Raw genomic sequence first — 22,980 nt, forward strand, 5'->3', positions numbered from 1 at the left:
AGATTCACCGCAAAACGGCCACCGATCCTCTGTTTGGCTGGGAGCTACTAGAAAGGCAGCATAGAGCACCTGCTCTAGCTGCCGATGCGGCCCAGAGAATTGCTAGGTCCGTGGACGTGCACGGCAGCGGCCTGCAAAGGCCGGGCCATGCAACATGGCGCCAGCCTGCAAAATAGTGTCCGTGGACGTGCACGGCAGCGGCCTGCAAAGGCCGGGCCATGCAACATGGCGCCAGCCTGCAAAATAGTGCCCCCCCCTTTGGCCGGCCTGCGAGTCTAGACCAACCCCCAACATTGTCCCCAGTCCCATGCCAAAGTCCCCCCTGCCCACGGATCGGCTCTCCCCGACTATGGTGACACTGGACTGAGTGTGCAGCCGTCACGCCGAGATACCGACAAATTATAACACGCGACTAATGCCGTCGGGAACTCAGCCGATCGGGAATGGGCCTCGGGCAACGTCCTGAGGCCGTCGATAGGGCGTATAGTGTACTCTACACTGCTTTGGAGGGGGCAGCGCATCGCGAAAGCGGCGCTGCCCCCCATTTAATCAGAAACGGGGATTCTCCAGCCGATTGCGATTTTGGAGTCAGTGACCGAAGAATCCCACTAAATCCCACGGACCTAGCAATAATTTTAACATGCGAAACAGTTTCTTCCAAGAATCAATGACAGGAGTTTTAAATGTCTTCTGAGCTTGACAGTTGATTGTTTATCTTGATAGTTTTGGCAACTGTTTTTGAGTTTCAATGAGCTCTCAGTTCCCATGGATTTGTACACTTTCCGCATTTGTACACATTCCTTGCCTACTTTTAATCATCTCAAAGGACATCTAACTTTCCCCAATGGGCTACTCAGCTGCCATAAAGATACCTGGGGACCATAACCAAAGGGTAACTTTCCTCTCCACAAGGACATCTATTGATCCAAATGAATCCATGGAATTCAGACCATCTCCAAATGAGTCAGATCTGCACATGCTGGGTTTCAGACACCTCTCACCCCGAAACTACGTTACAACTGGACAGGAAGGCCCCAGAATGAAACCCTGGGTCAAAAGAAAATAACTTCTACATTTAAAAAAATTAAACGTGGGGAAAAGAGTCACAGGACAGCAAATTAGTTTTAACAATAAGAAAAAAGAGTTTATTAAACACGAAAAACGGATTATAATACAATCCTCTTTTACTCCTTTAGCTAAGCAATCACGCACAGGTTTTAAGGTCATAAGGATGGCAAAGTATGTTTAAAGCTACAATGGTCTCATTAACACACAAGGTTTAGTGCTGCGACTTTCTCCTTAGGATCCCCCCAGATGATTGTCATATGACAACTCCCAAAATACGCTTTCAAATTTTCTCTCGGAGTAACACTTTCGCTTAGCATTTTGCATTCTGGAATCCTGTTCAGATTTTACAAACGACACTTTTCCACAAAGCTTCTGCTCTACTTTTAACATCAGGTCCATTCCAGGATTTTGTACCAACTCCTTTCGGATTTCTTTGCTGTAACTGTCTTCCACTGTTGGACAAATTCTGATTTCCAGCCAATACTCCCTTTCCAATTTCTTTAATATTTGTTTCCCAGATGGTAGTTAGACATTCTAAACTTGATATTTACTTTTGAAACCTTTCTCGAGCACTTTCATCCGATTCCTTCTCAATTCTGTGACTTGAAATGCTCTCCATCCCTCTTTGGTCCTTTAACTTCAGACCACATGGAAACTTTTCTTCATTGTTCTAGTTTCCTTAACTAGCTGCTATTTAGATTTCTGGCACTGGTTGTCTTAACCATTACTCCATTGCCTGTTTTTTCTAAGAGCAAAGCTGAGAGACACAATAGAATTCTAGCTGGAACAGAAGCCAACTACCACACATATCAACACCTTTACCCAGCATGAATTATGACTATGTCTCTTTCCAGGCACAGAAACATTAAATTAAAACCACCTAAAACTTGACCTTGGGCTGGATTCTCCGCAGCCTGACGCCGTAATCGTGGCCGGCGCCGGGGTGGAGAATCCAGTTTGACGCCGTAATCAGGCCCGGCGATTCTCCGGGCACCAAAAATCGACGACACCATGGAGTATGCCGTGCCGCTGGGGGCCCATTGCCAGAGGCCCGTTCAGCAATCCTCCGCTCCCGACCGGCCGAGTTCCCGACGGTGTGGAACTAACCACCTATTGTTGTTCGGGATGCTTGCGTGGCGGCTGCGGACTTAGTCCACGGCTGCCGCCCTGGTTGGTGGCGGATGGATCGGAGACCATGGGGGGCCTTAAAGGCGTCCGGGGATTAAATGCACATGGGTTGAGGCTCAGGTGTGCGGCCGATCGGGGGGTCTCTTTCTTCGGTCTGGATCTGTGGTCCGAGTGCACCATGGAGCACAGCACGGCCGCTGGAGGTCGCTGCCGTGCCTCTGGCCCGGAAGTGCGGGGTCCCGAATCTGCAGCAAAAGCTGCGAGATTCACTCCGGGTCCTTGCTAGCCCCCTGCAGGGCTCAGAATTTGTTGGCCTTTTTTGCAGGAATTTCAGGAGTATGGCATGGGGACATAGTCTCATTTTCGGAGAATCCAGCCCCTTATTTCTAATGTTGCCCATACAAATATAAATCCCTTAAAACAATCTCACTTTCCTAACAACTCTCCCTTTGAAAGAAACAAATTACGCTAGCGTTACATCCACGTTACCCAAACTTATCACAAATATTTAACCACATAATTTATTACATCAAACAAGTAGTTTCCTAAGTTTCCATGTACACGTCATAATATAGAATTACAATATAATTACAATGATTTAACCAAAACAAAGACAATGGGTGGGATTCTCCGTTCCCCAACGCCAAGTTCGTAATGGACGCAGAATCCCTTTTGACAGCAAAATTGGGGGGGGGGGGCGGCGCCTGTTCGACACAGGTTTCGTATGCTCTGCCACCTCCGAAATGACATCAATGAGGCGAGCGGCGCGCGCCGTTGGGACGGCCTCTGCGCGTCATCTAAAGGCCCTCCCCCGATGGACCAAGTTCCCGACTGCTCGATTGACGTGTGGGCTCAGCCGTTCGGGAACCCGGCGTGGCGGCTGCAGACTGTGTCCAGCACCACCACTATCGGGCAGGAGCCGTGCTGCTGGCCGGGGGGGGGGGCTTCCGCAAGGGCTGGGGGGTGGCCAGGGGGGAACTATCTGGCACGTCGGGTCCGTGAATGGCTGGCGCCATGTTTTACGGCATGACCGCAGCAGGTCGTCAACGTGCGCGGCCACAGACCTGGCCATTCTCCGGCCGGTTATTTCTCCGGAGCAGGATCGGTGAGGGGTCGGTGCCAATTTTTTCCAAGTAAAAGGCCACATAGCCTCCTCACTTAGCCTCAGAAACGGAGAATCTCGCCCAATAACTTTAATAACATCTCAAAATTGTAACATTATAATCCTTAAGTCTTCTGTTTCTTTTTCTTCTAAGTCTAACACACAGTTCTCCTTTTGGTTTCTTGTAGCAATAGCTGCACTCAAGCCCAATTTCTAAATTCACATGTAGTAAACTTGCATTTCGATTTAACAGTCAAAATATAATTTTTGTGCATGAACATCTCCTTTCTCTCTTATCAAAATCTCTTTTAGCTATTTCGAGAATGTTGTTAAGATGTTTTTAGGCTCAGTCAAGATAATATCATAATCTTGCTTTGTTTGTTCTTTAAATTTTTGTAATCTTGTTCCTCCCAGTCCTGTTTCAAACGAGTTCTTTTCAATTTCATTTGAACGATGTCAATCATTTCCTCTATCTGAAGTTTCATAATTCATTCTAATCCTTAAACTTTTTTTTCACAATTTCTGAATTATCTCCGTCCAGTTCCCAGTAGATTTTGATTGGTCTTTTGCAAATTGTTCACTTTCCTTTCCACCAACTACGACTACTTGTGTAGTATCACCAAACATTATTTTAAAATCAGTGCCTTGGGTCACTGACTCAGAAAGATCACTTTGCAATTTCAGCACTTCTGGTTAACAGTTTGTAATTTCTAATGTTTACCCATATGATTATAAATCCCTTAAAACTACCGTTGATTTCCTAACACACAGAAGCTGTCGCTGATTTCTATACACAGCTGCCTCTGTGAAATGTGTAAACTACAACCTGGCGCATTCTTGATCCCAAGAAAATGGGAAGTGCTGTGATCAGGGAGTGGAATTTCCGGATTCAATCCTTTTCTACCATTTTCCTCACGATGCGGAGGCTCTTTGTAGTAGCAAAAATACAGAATGAAAAGAGAAAAAAATATTTCTTGTGATGAAAAAGGAGGATGGAGAATGAGGTATAGGTGACACTGTTGGAGGGATGGACCCTAATTCCGTCTGTGTCTCCCCCGTTCCCATAACATGACCTCTCCTGTACCAGAGGCGGGTCCAGTAGCAGTTGTCTCTGCACTGGGCTGCTGATGGTCAGAAGGTGCAGGCGTAATAATCTGAGACAGAATCTGTCTCATTTCATTCAAAGTTTCATTGCTTCTTTGCAGAAGCTGACAAAGAATTTCATTCTGCTGTTGAAGAATATCATTGTTTCTTTGTAGATGATACTGAAGAATCTCAATTTTTCTTTGTCGATGATGTTGAAGAATCTCATTGTTTCTTTGCAGATTCTGGCTAACATCTGTCTTAAATTCGGTCAAAGTTTTCTGAAACAAGGTACAAGTGGCCTGATAACTCTCTGAACTTTGAACCTGTGCTTGATAAAAGTGCTCAAGAGGTTTCAGATCATCTTCGTGTTCTTCACTAGCACCATGGGCCTGATGTTGTCTGTGTGCTCGTGGAGATGGAGCTTTTGCTCCCAAAGCCACAGGTTCCTCATCTCCAGAAAGTTCTGAGCACCCTCCCTCCACCACAGCAGCCAGATCATCACCAGGTTCCTCCTTTACACAAGTCACAATATTTAACTTGAACTCACCAACACTACCCTCCAAATCAGACATCTTACCCTCCTGACACTCTTCTCCCTCCCCCACTGTAGCTGCCATGCCACATTGCTGTGAGGTATTCACCTCTGTCCCTTCCTCATCAGCCCTTTCAGGAAACTCGGGCGCTGCTGCCAACTCTCCTCCATCACCAGCTGATGTGTTCATGGACACCTGTGTAGCTGTCAAAGAAAGAAAATCACAATTATCTTTTGTCACATAAATTAACTCTCCTCCTGATGGTTTAAACACTCAGCTGCTGACATCACCTTCACTCATCCCCATATCTGATCCACCATTGGCTATCCTGGGGTTGGAGAGGCCAAACAGCTGCCTCGTGAACCCCTCCAGTTCTGTCAGCTCCTTGCTGTAAGCAACCTGCCCTCCAGTCAACGAGCGTTCCTGGGTGTAACGGGCCAGCTTTACCTAAAGAAATGAAAAATATAAATGTACCATGGTCCAAACTTAGCTGTGCTGTCATGTGACACATTTTCCGAGTGTTGGAGACAGTTTTCAGCCTGTACCCAGGGGAACGTCTGATTAGAGATCAATCTTGTGACAAAGTTAGATCCATCTCATAAAATTACTGAAGCAACATGTGATCTTTCGGTATTTTAACTCAAAAACGATGACTTAAAATTCAAAAATTAATATATATATATTTAATATTCAGATGTTGCCCTCTTTTCTATCACAGGGAAACTTGTGCATAAGCAGTATCTTCTATACAGATTGATATCTTTTGGTGATGTTTGGTCACCTGGTCAAAGATTAAACTGGCCTTCTTGAAACAATTGGACTGATGTTGGGAGAGGTTGGAGACAGACACTGCTGAGACAGACCGTGCTTTGGAAGGACAGCTTCTCTGTGTGAGCACTGGAGGGTAAACAACACAGACAACTCTCAGTGTAAGGGAAGCAGGCCAGCCGCAGTGTGAATGTTCTGGTGTCTGTGGAGGTCTGATGACCATGAGAATGATTTGTCTCAGACCTTGATACAAATGGTTTCTTAGCAGTGAGCGCAGAGGGCTGATGTTCCGACAATGGTTTGTTACAATTCATACATGTGAATGTTTGTCTCCTGTGTGAATGTGTTGCCTGCACAGTAGGAAGGTGACGTGGAATAATTTGTCACATACTGTTTGTGTGAATATGACAGTGCATGAAAGAAGCCAATGAATCCAACAATGAACCCGGTGATGACCAAATGTCACATACCTTGCATGAGAAGGGCTTCTTCCCCGTGTGAATGCGTTGGTGTCTGTGGAGGTTTGATGACACTGAGAACGATTTGTCACACACCTCGCACCTGAACGGCTTTTCTCCTGTGTGAACGCGTTGGTGTGCATAGAGGGTCGATGACTGTGAGAATGATTTGTCGCACACTTTGCACGCAAAGGGTTGCTTTATCTGAAGGGAGAATTTAAAAAGAAATCATGCTCCTGACTTTGCTGTGGTCTTGTGATACATTTCCTGAGTGCTGGAGCCGGTTTTCAGCCTGCACCCAGGAGCACTTCTGATTGGAGATCAATCTTATGACAAAGTCAGAGCCATCTCCAAGGTAACTGCATTTTACAAAACCTCACAAAATTAGTTTAAGGGACTCCCGGGTGCAAATGTAGGTCGAGGTCACATGTTTGGTGGCTTCTGCCAAAGTCGTCATTTTTATGCTCTTTACGGCCCAGTGTTTCTTGAACCGTTTTTATGTGAGAAATGGAAGTCTGAAGTATTTCAAGGATATCAAAAACTGGAAGAAAGAACCCAAGGAAAAAGGGAGTGAGCGAGTGAAAGTCCATCGTAAAACATGGTGTTGAGTCCAGTGGGAGTAAAGATGACGGGGAAGAGCTCGCGGGTGGGGCCACGCCCATCACAGTGGAATAGATGGCTGAAATGATGGCTGGGGAGTTTGAGCAGCTGTTTTCAAAACACTTCAACAGGCATCGGACAGAGATGGTGAGAGTGTGCAGATGAGACCCTTGCCCCGATGAATGAAGTATTGGCGAGGACTTTGACGGCAATGCGGGAGCAAGAAGAGAAGATGAAGAGGGCGGAGAAGGACGCAGCACAACGACCAGTTCACCTCGATGGGTGAGGAGCTGCAGAAGGCAGAGAGCCAAAGTTGGGGACCTGGAGATTCGGCCACGAAGGCAGAACTTGAGGATCATGCATGTCTGAGGGGCCAGAAGCCTACAGAATACTTTGCTGAGATGTTGCGAAGTTGATGGGGGAGGACCCCTCCCATTACAAATTGGACAGGGCCCATCAGTCACTCCGGTCGAAACCAAAAAGGAATGAGCCACCAAGAGCTGTGATCGTCTGCTTTCACAATTATTAGTAAAGGCGAAGCTGAAGCGGGAGGTGAAATGGTAACGGTATACGTATATACCAGGATCTTACGGCGTAGCTGGCGAGGAGATGGGCAGCCTTCGGTTACATTAAAACAGTGTAGCAACGCAACGTTCAGTTTGGTGTGGTCTCCCCGGCGATGGGTCACTCATAACGGCAGGGACTACTACTTCGAGGCAGTGGCGTTTGTGAAGGCAAAGACTGGACTGAGTTTAGACTTTGACGGTTTTTGTTCCGGTTTTTCCTTCATGACTTTCTTTCCCTTTATGGCTGTTTATCTTTCATTGTTTTGTGTAAGAAGTGTTTGGGCTGGGCGGTTTGGGGATGATGGTTGGGATTTGAGGTTTGTTAGGTTTGGGGCATGTTATGTTGTAGGGTGTTGGATGTTTGGAGGGGTTGGGTGTGGGGGGCTTTGGAGTTGGTGTGTTTTTTTGATGTGGGGTAGTGGGCTCTGGCAGGGGCAGACACGCTAGCAAATGCAATGTTGGCTAGTGAACAGGAGTGAGGTGGGGGGAGGGTCCGCGGTGGTTGGAACCTGTATGGACAGGTTTCGATAGCCCTGGTTGGTGTGAACGGTGGGTGGATGGAGACAATGCTGGGTGAGATGTTTTCAAGAGGAACTGGTTGGGGGATTCTGGGAAGTGGGAGGGGTAGGTGGCTGACTGACAAGGGCTCAGGTTTGTTCTCGCCATCTAGGCGGGGCCTGGGGGGGATAGTCATAATTCTTCGGAAGAATGAAATGACATGAAAATCGCTTATTGTCACAAGTAGGCTTCAAATGAAGTTACTGTAAAAAGCCCCTAGTCGCCACATTCCAGCGCCTGTTCGGGGAGGCTGGTACAGGAATTCAACCGTGCTGCTGCCCGGCCTTGGTTTGCTCTAAAAGCCAGCGATTTAGCCCTGTGCTAAACCAGCCCCTGGCTTCCGCAGGAAGAGCAGGGGTTTGAGGGAGGCAGTGAGACACCCCCGGTCAGAGTGGTGACATGAAATGTGTGAGGGTTGAGGGGACTGGTGAAGAGAGCACAAGTTTTCTCGTACTTGAAGGGCTGAAAGCGGACCTGGTGCTGATGCAGGAACCCCATCTGAGGGTGAAGGGCAAGGTGTTTCATTCGGTCTTCAACAGCAGGATCCGAGGGGTGGCGATACTGGTGGGCAAACGAGTAGGGTTTCAGATGGAGAAGGTGGTGGCGGACCAGGAGGCCAGGTACATGTTAGGAACGGGTGAGTTGGCAGGGAGACTGGTGGTGTTGGTTAGTGTATATGTCCCAAACTGGGACGATGCTGGGTTTGTAAAGAACGTGTTGGCTGCCATTCTGGATTTGGATACTCACCAGTTGATACTGGGGGGTGGGGGAAACTGGAATTCAGTGTGGACCCGAAGGTGGATAGGTCCCAGCCACGTTCGCTGGCCCCTTCGGTGGGGGGGGGGGGGGGTGCGCAAAGGTGCTGCCAGGATTTATGAAAGAGATGGGGTGTATGGGTTTTTAAGTCCGCGAGATAGGGAGTACTCATTTTTCTCATCAGTGTATAAGGTATACTCGAGGATCAATGTTTTTGTGGTAGGGAAGGCGCTGCAAGCTGGGGTGAGGAAGGCAGAGTATTCAGCAATCGTGATATCGGACCATGCTGCGTATTGGGTATATGTGGAAAACCGGCCAGCCCATGGAGGTTTGACGGCAGACCCGAATTCTTGTACTAAAATGGGGAAGGTGATTGAGGAGTATGTGGGGTTTAACCAGAATGGCGAGGTTTCGCGTCTGCGGTCTGGGATGAGGTCATTTCATTGAAGGCGAAAGTAGAAAAGGAGGCGCGGGAGGAGGGGCAGCAGATGATAGTGGAGATTTTGGAGGTTGGAGGTAGATGGGAGATATGCGGAGGATCTGGAACTTTGTAAGGAGGAAGGAGTTTCAGGCGAAGTTTGAGCTTCAATCATCGGGGAGGGCGGCCCAGGAGCTCAGGTGAGTGAGGGGGATCATTTATGAGTTTGGAGAGAAGGCAATCGATTGCTAGCGGGCCAGACGGCAGCGAGGGAGATTGTGCAGATTAGAGATGGGACGAGCGAGCTGGGAGTGGCACCGGAGCAGGTGAATAAGGTGTTTGAAAACTTTTACAGGGGGTTATATAAGTCGGAGCTGCCGAAGGAGAAATTGGATGAGAGGGAGTACATAGAGTGACTGGAGTTCCCGCAGGTGGGGAAGAGAAGAGGGAGGGACTGAAGGAACCAATGGGGGTGGGAGATGTGCAGGCAGCAAAAGGAAAGATGCAGTTGGGGCCGGACGGGTTCCTGGTGGAATTTTTAAAAAAAGTTTAAGGATATGTTGGTACCGCTGATGGTAGAAATGTTTGAGGATGTGATGATTAGGGGAGTCTTGCCGAAGATGATGATGCAGGCATTCATCTCACTATTACTCAATAAGAATAAGGATCCGGTAGAGTGTGGGTCGTACAGAATAATTTATCTACTGAACATGGGTGCTAAGATGTTTGTGAAGGTGTCGGCGCTGAGTTTGGAAGAATGTCTTCCGAAGGTGGTGAGGGAGGATCAGACGAGGTTCATTAAGGGCAGGCAGCTGTCGTTGAATGTACGATGGCTGCTGAACATGGTATCTTCAAGGCAGAAGGAAGGGAGTTGGAGGTGGTGGTGGCATTAGATGCAGAGAAGGCGTGGAGTAGAGCTATCTGTTTGCGGTACTAGAGAAATTTGGGATTGGGCCTAATAATCTTTATTGTCACAAGTAGGCTTATATTAACACTGCAGTGAAGTTACTGTGAAAAGCCCCTGGTCACCACACGACAGCACCTGTTCAGAGGGAGAATTCAGAATGTCCAAATTACCTAACAGCGTGAGGGACGCCGTCAGTGTCCCTGCTGATTTCATCTGTGGGAAGTGCACCCAACTCCAGCTCCTCAAAAACCGTGTTAGGGACCTGGAGCTTGAGCTGGATGAACTTCGGATCATTCGGGAGGCAGAGGGGGTCATAGATAGGAGCTTCAGGGAAGTAGTTACACCAAAGACTGGAGATAGATGGGTAACTGTAAGAGGGACTGGGAAGAAGCAGTCAGTGCAGGGACCCCCTGCGGTCGTTCCCCTGAGTAACAAGTATACTGTTTTGGATACTTGTGGGGGGGACGACTTACCAGGGGTAAGCCATGGGGTACGGGCCTCTGGCACGGAGTCTGTCCCTGTTGCTCAGAAGGGAAGGGGGCAAAGGAGTAGAACATTAGTAATTGGGGACTCAATAGTCAGGGGCACAGATAGGAGATTTTGTGGGAGCGAGAGAGACTCACGTTTGGTATGTTGCCTCCCAGGTGCAAGGGTAAATGATGTCTCGGATCGTGTTTTCCGGGTCCTTAAGGGGGAGGGGGGAGGGGGAGCAGCCCCAAGTCGTAGTCCACATTGGCACTAACGACATAGGTAGGAAAGGGGACAAGGATGTCAGGCAGGCCTTTAGGGAGCTAGGATGGAAGCTCAGAGCGAGAACAAACAGAGTTGTTATCTCTGGGTTGTTGCCCGTGCCACGTGATAGGGAGATGAGGAATAGGGAGAGAGAGCAATTAAACACGTGGCTACAGGGATGGTGCAGGCGGGAGGGATTCAGATTTCTGGACAACTGGGGCTTTTTCTGGGGAAGGTGGGACCTCTATAGACAGGATGGTCTACATCTGAACCTGAAGGGCACCAATATCCTGGGGGGGAGATTTGTTAGTGCTCTTTGGGGGGGTTTAAACTAATTCAGCAGGGGCATGGGAACCTGGATTGTAGTTTTTGGGTACGGGAGATTGAGAGTATAGAGGTCAGGAGCACAGATTTGACTTCGCAGGAGGGTGCCAGTGTTCAGGTAGGTGGTTTGAAGTGTGTCTACTTCAATGCCAGGAGTATACGAAATAAGGTTGGGGAACTGGCAGCATGGGTTGGTACCTGGGACTTCGACGTTGTGGCCATTTCAGAGACATGGATAGAGCAGGGACAGGAATGGTTGTTGCAGGTTCCGGGGTTTAGGTGTTTTAGTAAGCTCAGAGAAGGGGGCAAAAGAGGGGGAGGTGTGGCGCTGCTAGTCAAGGACAGTATTACGGTGGCGGAAAGGATGCTAGATGGGGACTCTTCTTCTGAGGTAGTATGGGCTGAGGTTAGAAACAGGAAAGGAGAGGTCACCCTGTTGGGAGTTTTCTATAGGCCACCTAATAGTTCTAGGGATGTAGAGGAAAGGATGGCGAAGATGATTCTGGAAAAGAGCAAAAGTAACAGGGTAGTTGTTATGGGAGACTTTAACTTTCCAAATATTGACTAGAAAAGATATAGTTCGAGTACATTAGATGGGTCGTTCTTTGTACAATGTGTGCAGGAGGGTTTCCTGACACAATATGTTGACAGGCCAACAAGAGGCGAGGCCACATTGGATTTGGTTTTGGGTAATGAACCAGGCCAGGTGTTAGATCTGGAGGTAGGTGAGCACTTTGGAAACAGTGACCACAATTCGGTGACCTTTACGTTAGTGATGGAAAGGGATAAGTATACCCCGCAGGGCAAGAGTTATAGCTGGGGGAAGGGCAATTATGATGCCATTAGACATGACTTAGGAGGTGTTGGTTGGAGAAGTAGGCTGCAAGGGTTGGGCACACTGGATATGTGGAGCTTGTTCAAGGAACAGCTATTGCATGTTCTTGATAAGTACGTACCAGTCAGGCAGGGAGGAAGGGGTCGAGCGAGGGAACCGTGGTTTACCAAAGAAGTGGAATCTCTTGTTAAGAGGAAGAAGGAGGCCTATGTGAAGATGAGGCATGAAGTTTCAGTTGGGGCGCTTGATAGTTACAAGGAAGCGAGGAAGGATCTAAAGAGAGAGCTGAGACGAGCAAGGAGGGGACATGAGAAGTCTTTGGCAGGTAGGATCAAGGAAAACCCAAAAGCTTTCTATAGGTATGTCAGGAATAAAAGAATGACTAGGGTAAGAGTAGGGCCAGTCAAGGACAGTGGTGGGAAGTTGTGTGTGGAGGCTGAGGAGATAAGCGAGATACTAAATGAATACTTTTCGTCAGTACTCACTCAAGAAAAAGATAATATTGTGGAGGAGAATGCTGAGACCCAGGCTATTAGAATAGATGGCATTGAGTTGCGTAGGGAAGAAGTGTTGGCAATTCTGGACAAGGTGAAAATAGATAAGTCCCCGGGGCCGGATGGGATTTATCCTAGGATTCTCTGGGAAGCCAGGGAAGAGATTGCTGAGCCTTTGGCTTTGATTTTTAGGTCATCATTGGCTACAGGAATAGTGCCAGAGGACTGGAGGATAGCAAATGTGGTCCCTTTGTTCAAGAAGGGGAGTAGAGATAACCCCGGTAACTATAGGCCGGTGAGCCTAACATCTGTGGTGGGTAAGGTCTTGGAGAGGATTATAAAAGATACGATTTATAATCATCTAGATAGGAATAATATGATTAGGGATAGTCAGCATGGTTTTGTGAAGGGTAGGTCATGCCTCACAAACCTTATCGAGTTCTTTGAGAAGGTGACTGAACAGGTAGACGAGGGTAGAGCAGTTGATGTGGTGTATATGGATTTCAGTAAAGCATTTGATAAGGTTCCCCACGGTCGGCTATTGCAGAAAATACGGAGGCTGGGGATTGAGGGTGATTTAGAGATGTGGATCAGAAATTGGCTAGTTGAAAGAAGACAGAGAGTGGTAGTTGATGGGAAATGTTCAGAATGGAGTTCAGTTACGAGTGGCGTACCACAAGGATCTGTTCTGGGGCCGTTGCTGTTTGTCATTTTTATAAATGACCTAGAGGAGGGCGCAGAAGGATGGGTGAGTAAATTTGCAGACGACACTAAAGTCGGTGGAGTTGTAGACAGTGCGGAAGGATGTTGCAGGTTACAGAGGGACATAGATAAGCTGCAGAGTTGGGCTGAGAGGTGGCAAATGGAGTTTAATGTGGAGAAGTGTGAGGTGATTCACTTTGGAAAGAATAACAGGAATGCAGAATATTTGGCTAATGGTAAAATTCTTGGTAGTGTGGATGAGCAGAGGGATCTCGGTGTCCATGTCCATAGATCCCTGAAAGTTGCCACCCAGGTTGATAGGGTTGTGAAGAAGGCCTATGGTGTGTTGGCCTTTATTGGTAGAGGGATTGAGTTCCGGAGCCATGAGGTCATGTTGCAGTTGTACAAAACTCTAGTACGGCCGCATTTGGAGTATTGCGTACAGTTCTGGTCGCCTCATTATAGGAAGGACGTGGAAGCTTTGGAACGGGTGCAGAGGAGATTTACCAGGATGTTGCCTGGTATGGAGGGAAAATCTTATGAGGAAAGGCTGATGGACTTGAGGTTGTTTTCGTTAGAGAGAAGAAGGTTAAGAGGTGACTTAATAGAGGCATACAAAATGATCAGAGGGTTAGATAGGGTGGACAGCGAGAGCCTTCTCCCGCGGATGGGGGTGGCTAGCACGAGGGGACATAGCCTTAAATTGAGGGGTAATAGATATAGGACAGAGGTCAGAGGTGGGTTTTTTACGCAAAGAGTGGTGAGGCCGTGGAATGCCCTACCTGCAACAGTAGTGAACTCGCCAACATTGAGGGCATTTAAAAGTTTATTGGATAAGCATATGGATGATAAGGGCATAGTGTAGGTTAGATGGCCTTTAGATTTTTTTCCATGTCGGTGCAACATCGAGGGCCGAAGGGCCTGTACTGCGCTGTATCGTTCTATGTTCTATGTTCTTTCGGGACTTGTGGGGGAGGAAACCCACTCAGACACATGGAAGTACTTGGGAAGTCCTGTGGTGGTAGATTTGGAGGCGATTCTGAAGATTTGGAGGCAATTCCGGCAGCACTTTAAATTGAGGGCGGGCTGAGGGGTGGTGATGTTGATAGGAGGGAACCATGGCTTTGAGCCAGGGAAGATGGATGTGAGGTTCCGGGGATGGGAAGATGGGTTGAAGGAGTTGAGGGAATTGTTTTGGAGGGGCTGTTTGCAAGCTTAGAGGAGTTGGGGATGAAGTTTGGGCTCCAGTGTGAGGAGGGCTTCAAATACATGCAGGTGCAGAAATGTGCAAGAAAGGTCTTCCCAAACCTTCCGGTGGCACCGTCCTCTTCGTTGATGGAGGAAGTGCTGTCAGTGACAGGGCTGCAGGATGGGATGTTTTGGCGATTTACGGTAGGATTATGGAAGAGGATAAGATGTCCATGGGATTAAGGCCAAGTGGGACGAGGCCAAGTGGCACTGGAGGAGGGAGTATGGTACGAGGTGTTGCGGAGGGTTAACGCCTCAACCTTCTGCTTGAGGCTGGGGTTGACTCAATTAAAAGTGGTGCACAGGGCGCACTTAACTACGACGAGGATGAGCCGGCTTGAGAGGGTGGAGGGTAGCTGAGAATGGTGGGAGGGGACCAGCTAATCATGTTCATATGTTCTGGTCCTGCCCAAAGTTGGAGAAAGTTTGGGGTTGTTTTTCAGTACCAAGTCAGAGGTCCGACACGTGGAATTGGAGCCGGGCTCCTGGAGGCCATAACCGAGGTGTCAGACCTGCCGGAGCTGCAGACGGGTGCAGGGGCAGATGTTTTAGTCTTCGCTTTGTTGATCGCTCACACGTTCCTGTGGGGTGGAGGTCAGCTTCTCCCCCCTGTGCCTCAGCGTGGCTGGGGGATCTAATGGCGTTGCTACACTTGGAGAAGGTGAAATTTGCTCTGAGTGGGGCAGGTGAGGGCTTCCAGTAGAAATGCCGTTTGTTTGGGGATCTGGTTGATGTCAGAGGTGGGGGGTGGGGGGGGGGGGGGGGGGGGGGGGGGAGTTTGTGTTAGGTTTGTGTTTATTCTTTGTAGAAATGTTAAAATATTAAACATTTTAATAAAAATATATATAGATATAGAGAAATACAGCACAGAACAGGCCCTTCGGCCCACGATGTTGCGCCGAACTTTTGTCCTAGGTTAATCATAGAATTTTGGACAATTTTTCATGGCCAATCCACCCAACCTGCACATCTTTGGACTGTAGCTGGGTATTTTTAAAAATTATTTAAAAAAATAAATTAAATTAGTTTAAAAAGCTTATGGGGTCGGATTCTCCATTTCAAAGACTAAGTGCTGACGCCGGGACTGAATCGCGTTGGTTTAACGGCCCTCAAAGTGGCGCCGGACCCGAGCGATTCAGGACATCCTAATGGGCTAGCACAGGGGTCACTTTAAACTATTGAAATTCCAATGATTGGTGTCGTGAATGGTCGCAATTGGCACTGGAGAGCCAGACACGCAGGATCTGTATAGAGACACTCCATTACCACATAACCTCATGCCACTTTCAGACCATAAACTACAACTTGTAGTTTCACAAATTTACATATATATATATATTTACTATTCAGATATTGCCCTCTTGTCCATCACTAGGTAAACTTGTGCATTAGCAGCAGATTCGATACATATGTCTTTTGGTGATGTTTGGCAATCTGGTCAACGGTTAAATTGATCTTTTTGAAACAACTGGACTGATGGTGGGAGAGGTTGGAGACAGACGCTGCTGAGACAGACAGTTCTTTGGAAGCCCTGTCTGGAGGGTAAACAACACAGACAACTCTGTGGAAGGGAAGGTGAGCCACAGTGTGAATGAGCTAGCATCTGTCGAGGTCTGATGACTGTGAAAATGATTTCTCGCACACATCAACATGAATGGTTTGTCACCAGTGTGCACAGAGGGCTGATCAGTCTGAGTATGATTTTTTACATACCATACATGTGAATGGTTTGTCTCCTGTGTAAATGTGTTACTGTGCGCAGAGGAAAGGTGACCCAGGGAATGATTTGTCAAGTACCGCACATGTAAATGTGTCAGTGTACGCAAGAAGCCAATGAGTCCAAGAATAATTTGTCACATACCTTGCTTGGGAGCGGTTTCTCCGCCTTGTGAATGCATTGGTGTCTACGGAGCGTCGATGCCTGTGAGAATGATTTGTCACACACCTCACATGTGAATGGTCTCTCCCCTGTGTGAACGCGTTGGTGTCTGTGGAGGTTTGATAACTTTGAGAATGATTTGTCACACACCTCGCACCTGAAGAGTTTCTCCCCTGTGTGAATCCTCTGGTGTGACAGAAGGTTGTTATTATGGTTAAAAGTCATCTTACAAACATCACACCTGAATGGTTTCTCCCGTGTGTGAAGACGTTTGTGTGCACTGAGCATTGATAACCACGTGAATGATTTGTCACACACCTCGCAAGTGAAGGGTTTCTCACCTGTATGAATGCGTTGGTGTTTACAGAGGTACGATAACAATGAGAATGATTTGTTACACACCTCACACGTAAAAGGTTTCTCACCTGTGTGAAGGCGTTGGTGCTGACGGAGGTTTGATAACACCGAGAATGATTTGTCACACACCTCACACGTGAAGGGCTTTTCACCAGTGTGAACTTGAAGGTGTTGACGGAGGGTCGATGACACCGAGAATGATTTGTCACACACCTCGCATGTGAAGGGTTTCTCACCTGTGTGAATCATCTGGTGTCTCAGGAGCATCGTAGATGTCACAAATCCTTTATGACAAACATCACACCTGAATCGTTTCTCTTCCATGTGGCTGCCCTGTGGTAACAGTAATTGTGACCCTAAAAGATATCATGAACCTGTGGAGCCCTCTTCACACATGAACAGCCTCTCACCTGTAGGAATGAGTCAGTGGTTCATGAGACTCAATGAGTGATTGACACTCTCACCACACTTGGAGCCCACTCACACTTCTTCCCAGCATCACCCTGACCAATCACCCACAGCCGAACCTTCGGAAAGGTTGGTTCTGATAAAAGGTTCCACACCACTGACCAGTTTCAGATCTGATGATCTGTCAAATCTGTCTGAGCCGACCGATTTCTAGATGATGGTTTCAATTCCAACCTTCTCTATTTTGAGCAATGATGTGAGGGGACTGATGTCTTCCCATAATTGTGCAGTTGTTCCATGTATGATGGTCAAAATCTCTCTGTGGTTTCTATCCTCTCTGTATTCTCTGATGTAGTATGGTGCAATCCTCTGTAAAACAGGAAAAGGAAACATGATTTTCTCAAACTCTCTTTCCTCCTTTGCTGAAAGATCTGACTCCTCAGTTAGAGACTGTTCCACAGTGAGACTGCTTTTCCCCTGTGTGGGGATCAGATACAAGTCTTTTCTTTCTTCTCATTTGACTGTCACACACCCTCATTTTCCAGCAGATAAATAGTGATCAGGTAACAGACAATGTGGCTACTTTCTCTCCTCTGCCCAGTCCCCATCTTCCCAGGCACCACAACATCAATGGAAAAGACAGTTGGGTGGAGTGTAAAATAGGCTATCAATTCACTATCAAGATGTGTCATGCTGGTGAAGACCTGTTTTATTTGTTCGAGTTTCTATTTAATATAAAAAACTCAGAAGAAATGTTAATTCAATGGCGTTTTTGAAATTTCTTCCATTGTTTTACAAAATTATTTGAAGAAAGCACACTGGGCAGTAAATATTGCTTCAGTGTAGCTGATTGAAGGGTTCATCCTGGCAAATTAGATACACTGCACACACTAAGACTGCAGATCCCCTGGGGCAGTATAGTGGCACAGTGGTTAGCACTACTGCCTCACAGCACTGAGGACCTCGGTTCACGTGACCCCGGGATAGAGTTTGCACATTCGCCTCATGTCTGCAGGCCAAATTGCCCCTTAATTGGAAAAAAAACAATTGGGTACTCTGAGCATATTTTTTAAAAAGACCGCACATCCCAAATTCAGCTCTCACACACAGCACTGAGCAAAACTGTTGAATCCAAGCCCAGGCTTCTGGGAAAGGCAGAGGTCTTCAGGTAAAATCTTAAAAGACATTTCAGTAAATGTGTCTCTGCCCCTCCCAGATAATTACACCTCACCTTCTCATATTCAGTAATGATCCATCAACAAAGCTCAGTCTGTAAATCAGAAGGGAAATGCTTCCGATAAACATCCTCAATATCCAACACACAGCCAATCAAACAGCTCAGCACAAAGCACCGAGTAAACAGGTCTGTGAGCTGGATCTTCTGACACAGCATAAGGGGCATTTCCACAGCTGATTGCCCACAGGATAGTCAGACTGCCTGAACATTAGTGTGGATATTGTGCAATGTAATGATTGTAAATTGTGCTCCTTCACTCACCATCTCCTGACTTGGTTTTGAGTCCCTACAGGAAGTGAAGCAGCTGTGGTAGAGGAAGAGGAGAGAATGGGCAGAGTGGGTGGGCTCTCTGATTGACGTCTCTCACAGACAATCCAAATATTTCTGCAGTAACAGGAGTTTCCTGAAGTTTGGGAAACTGACCGGGGAAACGGAGTCGGCTTTGAGCAGCAGATCAGGTGGGGATTTAAACTTGTCATTGTCACATCTGAAGAAAACCTCACTTATTGCAGCTGCTGTCTCAGTTCCCCACTGAAACGTTGACAGAGATTTCTAGTGTGGGAACAGCATTCTTCATCCCCGGAGGCGTCCAAACTGACAACATCATTGTGGGATGTGTAGCCTCGGATGTGTTTGACAGCAGATCAGAAGATGACCCACAGCATCCAAGACACACTAGGTACAGGGGAGAGAGAGGGCCCAGTGACCTCGCCTGCATTACTGGGTGGCTTAGGGAGTATGCTGGGGATGATTGGGCGAGTAGATGGCCCAGGATTTGATATCTTACAGCCGTGCCCGGTTCACGGGTCACTCGCTGTGGGGTTCAGCTTCCCTCAGCTCCAATTTCTTTTTTTTTAAAACAATTTTTATTCAAGTTTTCAAAAATTTGCAGCAACAAAAACACAAAGAAATAAGAACAACCCCCCTATACACAATTAACAAATTAACAGAAATAATTAACATGAAGGCAAATATACACGCCCAATCAAGAAAAACAAACAAACCCTCACCAGCCCCCCCCACCCACCCTAAAACCCACCCACCCACTCCAAAAACCCCCACCCACCCCAAAAAACCCCTTCTTCCCCCTTCCCCCTCCCCTCCTCTCCCCACCCCCCTTCTCCCCCTCCCCTTTTCCCCCTTCTCCTCCCTCCCCTTTCCCCCCTTCTTCCCCCCTTCCCCCCTTCTCACCCCCCCTGAGATAGGCTGGGGACTCTGGAGCGAAGCACTGCATCGGGTCAACTCCACCGCCACGTGCGCAAGGCTCAGCCTGACGCAGCTAAAAGTGGTACATAGAGCCCACTTAACAAGAACCCGTATGAGTAGGTTCTTCCCGGAGGTGGAGGATAGATGTGAAAGGTGCCAAGTACGCCCACATGTTCTGGTCTTGCCCCAGACTTGTGGAGTACTGGACAGCCTTCTTTGAGGCAATGTCCAAAGTGGTGGGGGTGAGGGTGGATTCTCCAGTCCGTGGGGCCTGACGATCCCGACCTGTTCACGCCGGCGGCATCCACACCTGGTCGCTGCCGGCGTGAACAGCGCGCGACAGGTAAGTGTGGGGCCTATGGGGGGCGGAGAGAAGATCTAGCACCACGGGCGTGCTCGGAGGGGACTGGTCCGCGATCGGTGCCCACCGATCGTCGGGCCGGCGTCTCTAAGAGACGCACTCTTTCCCCTCTGCCGCCCTGCAAGATCAACCCGCCACGTCTTGCGGGGCAGCGGAGGGGAAGACGGCAACCGCGCATGCGCGGGTTGGCGCCGGCCAATCTGCGCATGTGCGGCTGATGTCACTTAGGCGCTGCCGGCCGCGTCATTCTCGTCGCGCCGCCTTGACGCAAGCGTCAAGGCTCGGCGGCCGAGTTTCCCTCAACGCCGCTCCTAGTCCCCCGCGGGGGGGAGAATGGGGGCGAGGAGTGGCCTCCGACACCGGCGTGAAACACTCCGGGTTTCATGCAGGCATCGGCCGTTGCGGAGAATTTCGCCCGAGATCTTTGCAGTCGAGGTGAGGGGACAGGGGAGGCGATTGGGGGAGCTGCCGTTTAGATTAGTAGGGTGAAGCTTTAGGTACCGAGGCATTCAAGTGGCGCGAGAATGGGACCGGCTGCATAAATTAAATCTGGCCCAACTAGTAGACCAAATGAAGGACGATTTTCAGAGATGGGATGCGCTTCCGTTGTCACTGGCTGGGGGGGTGCAGACGGTGAAGATGATGGTCCTCCCGAGATTCCTGTTTGTATTTCAGTGTCTCCACATCTTTATTCCACGGTCCTTTTTTAAATGGGTCAACAAAGTGATCACTGGCTTAGTTTTGGGCGGGCAAGACCCCGCGAGTAAGGAAGGTAATGCTTGAGCAGAATAGGGAGAGGGCGGGCTGGCACTGCCAAATTTTAGTAGCTATTACTGGGCGGCGAATATAGCCATGATCAGGTGGTGGGGGAGGGGTCGGCATGGGAGAGCATGGAGGCGGCTTCATTCAAGGGCACCAGTCTGGGGGCATTGGTAACTGCACCTCTGCCGTTCCCGCCAGCACGGTACTCCGCCAGCCCCGTGGTGGTGGCGACGCTGAGAGTCTGGGGGCAATGGAGGAGACATGTGAGAGCAGAGGGAGCATTGGTCTGGTCCCCAATCTGTAATAATCACCGGTTTGCCTCAGGAAGTATGGATGGGGGGTTCCGGATATGGCGGAGAGCAAGGATTGAGAGGATGGGGGATATGTTTATAGAGGGGAGCTTTCCGGGTGTGAGGGCGTGGAGGAGAAGTTTGGGTTGGTGCAGGGAAACAAGTTCAGGTATCTGCAGGTGCAGGACTTCCTACGTAAACAGGTGTCAACCTTCCCGCTCCTACCACTGAGGGGGATTCAGAACAGGGTAGTTTCCAGAGGATGGGTAGGAGAAGGGAGCGTCTCTGACATTTACAAGGAACTTATGGGGTCAGAGGAGACGCAGACCGAGGAGCTGAAGTGCAAGTGGGAGAAGGAGCTGGGAGGAGAGATAGAGGATGGTCTATGGGTGGTCGCGTTGAGTAGAGGGGCAGCACGATAACATAGTAGTTAGCACTATGGCTTCACAGCGCCAGGGTCCCAGGTTCGATTCCTGCTTGGGTCACTGTCTGTGCGGAGTCTGCACGTTCCCCCAGTGTCTGCGTGGGTTTCCTCCGGGTGCTCCGGTTTCCTCCCGCAGTCCAAAGATGTGCAGGTTAGGTGGATTGGCTGTGCTAAATTGCCCTTAGGTTAGATGGCGTTGCAGGGTTACGGGGAGAGGGTGGCGGTGCGGGGTTAAGTAGGGTGCTCTTTCCAAGAGCCAGTGTAGACTCGATGGGCCGAATGGCCTCCTTCTGCACTGTAAATTCTATGTTCTATGTCCGCAACATGTGCCAGGCTCAGCCTGATATAATTCAAGGTTGTTCATCGGGCTCACATGACAGATTCTTTGGGGTGGAAGACAGGTGTGAAAAATGTGCGAGAGGACCAGTTCTAGACATGTCCGAAGCTTAGGCGATTTTGGCGGGGGTTTGCAGGTGTCATGTCCACGGTGTTAAAACAAGGGTGGCACTGAGTCCACTGAGGTGCCGATTTTTGGGGTGTCGGAAGACCCGGGAATCCAGGAGGAGAAAGAGACAGACGTTCTGGCCTTTGCTTCCCTGGTCGCCCGGAGATGGATACTATTAGCTTGGAGGGACTCAAAACCCACGAAGTCGGAGACCTGGCTATCGGACATGGCTAGCTTTCTCTGTCTGGAGAAAATCAAGTTCGCCTTGAGAGGGTCACTTTTAGGGTTCGCCAGGAGGTGGCAACCGTTCGTCGACTTCTTCGTGGAAAATTAATTGCCAGCAGAAGGGGGGTGCGGGGGGTTAGTTTAGCTTAGAGTAGAGGGTTAATAAAGGTGGGACCTGTAAGGAAGCGAGACTGTGTTTGCACTATGTTTATAATTCCATGTACATTGTTTATCTTACATAGATAGAACAGTACAGCACAGAACAGGCCCTTCGGCCCTCGATGTTGTGCCGAGCAATGATCACCCTACTTAAACCCACATAACCCGTATACCCGTAACCCAACAATCCCCCCATTAACCTTACACTACGGACAATTTAGCATGGCCAATCCACCTAACCCGCACATCTTTGGACTGTGGGAGGAAACCGGAGCACCCGGAGGAAACCCACGCACATACGGGGAGGACGTGCAGACTCCACACAGACTTGTTACAATACCAAAAATACCTCAATAAAATGTTTATTAAAAAAAAATTACCAGACAAAAACATTTCTGACTGAACACTATTTTCGTTTGCTGGCAACTTATTTAACTTGAGAAATGTTTCATTTCTCACACATTGCACTCTCCAGGGAGTTACAGTTCTTACAACAAACAGTTCACAGTTGTTCACAGCTTCCAAAAGGGTTCCTTCATTTTACTTTCTCAGCAAGGTAACTTCTACTCCCAGAACTATCTTTCATGTGAGGGTTACACTGTTCATTCCTTGCTCTAGCTCCAAGCTAGACAATTCTTCCAGCCACTTTTTAGACTCAGCATTTTCTCTTCTTAAGGTGCATTGTGGATCTGAAGGTGCAGTGTGGATCTGATGATGTCTTGAGAGATTGAAGGTTTTGGTAAAAGGATTGTCACAAATGTTGCACCTGGAGCATTTGTCCCTCTGTCTGAATTGTCTGGTGTCCCGGTGGGTCAAAGACACCAGGAAAGTTTTATCGCAAACCTCACAGCTGAATGGTTCCTCCCCTCTATGGATCCTCTGATCCAACAAGAGTTGGGATGACAACGAGAAAGATTTGTCACACACTTCACACTTGAATGGTT

At 48.4% G+C, this 22,980-nt stretch overlaps 2 protein-coding genes across 3 annotated transcripts in view; both read right to left on the minus strand.

Moving 5' to 3' along the window:
• Window positions 1-22,980, minus strand: part of LOC119975587 — a 639,245-nt gene that overhangs the window by 292,977 nt on the left and 323,288 nt on the right. The gene's annotated exons all lie outside the window — the stretch shown is intronic.
• Window positions 1,119-18,614, minus strand: LOC119976644 (zinc finger protein 678-like). 2 transcript variants are annotated; one of them, XM_038817297.1, is made up of 5 exons: window positions 18,426-18,614; window positions 16,145-17,296; window positions 6,156-6,347; window positions 5,208-5,364; window positions 1,119-5,120 (listed from the first exon to the last, which is right to left on the minus strand). In XM_038817297.1, exons 2-5 carry the CDS (start codon window positions 16,841-16,843, stop codon window positions 4,333-4,335), a joined length of 1,836 nt encoding a protein of 611 aa, XP_038673225.1. In that variant the 5' UTR covers window positions 16,844-17,296; window positions 18,426-18,614; the 3' UTR covers window positions 1,119-4,332. The 2 variants fall into 2 exon arrangements, with proteins under 2 accessions (XP_038673225.1, XP_038673226.1); XM_038817298.1 differs by lacking the exon at window positions 18,426-18,614 and adding an exon at window positions 18,159-18,295.

The sequence above is a fragment of the Scyliorhinus canicula genome, chromosome 13, assembly GCF_902713615.1.
Source record: "Scyliorhinus canicula chromosome 13, sScyCan1.1, whole genome shotgun sequence".
Classification (NCBI taxonomy): Eukaryota; Metazoa; Chordata; class Chondrichthyes; order Carcharhiniformes; family Scyliorhinidae; genus Scyliorhinus; species Scyliorhinus canicula.

Excerpts from the sequence above, each read along its gene's own strand:
- LOC119976644 (XM_038817297.1), bottom strand. The coding sequence starts at position 16,843 with ATGGAAGAGAAACGATTCAGGTGTGATGTTTGTCATAAAGGATTTGTG. Across the intron at positions 6,348-16,144 it reads AGAAACCGCTCCCAAGCAAG|ATAAAGCAACCCTTTGCGTG; the intron begins GTATGTGACAAA and ends TTCTCCCTTCAG. Across the intron at positions 5,121-5,207 it reads AGATATGGGGATGAGTGAAG|CTACACAGGTGTCCATGAAC; the intron begins GTGATGTCAGCA and ends TTTCTTTGACAG.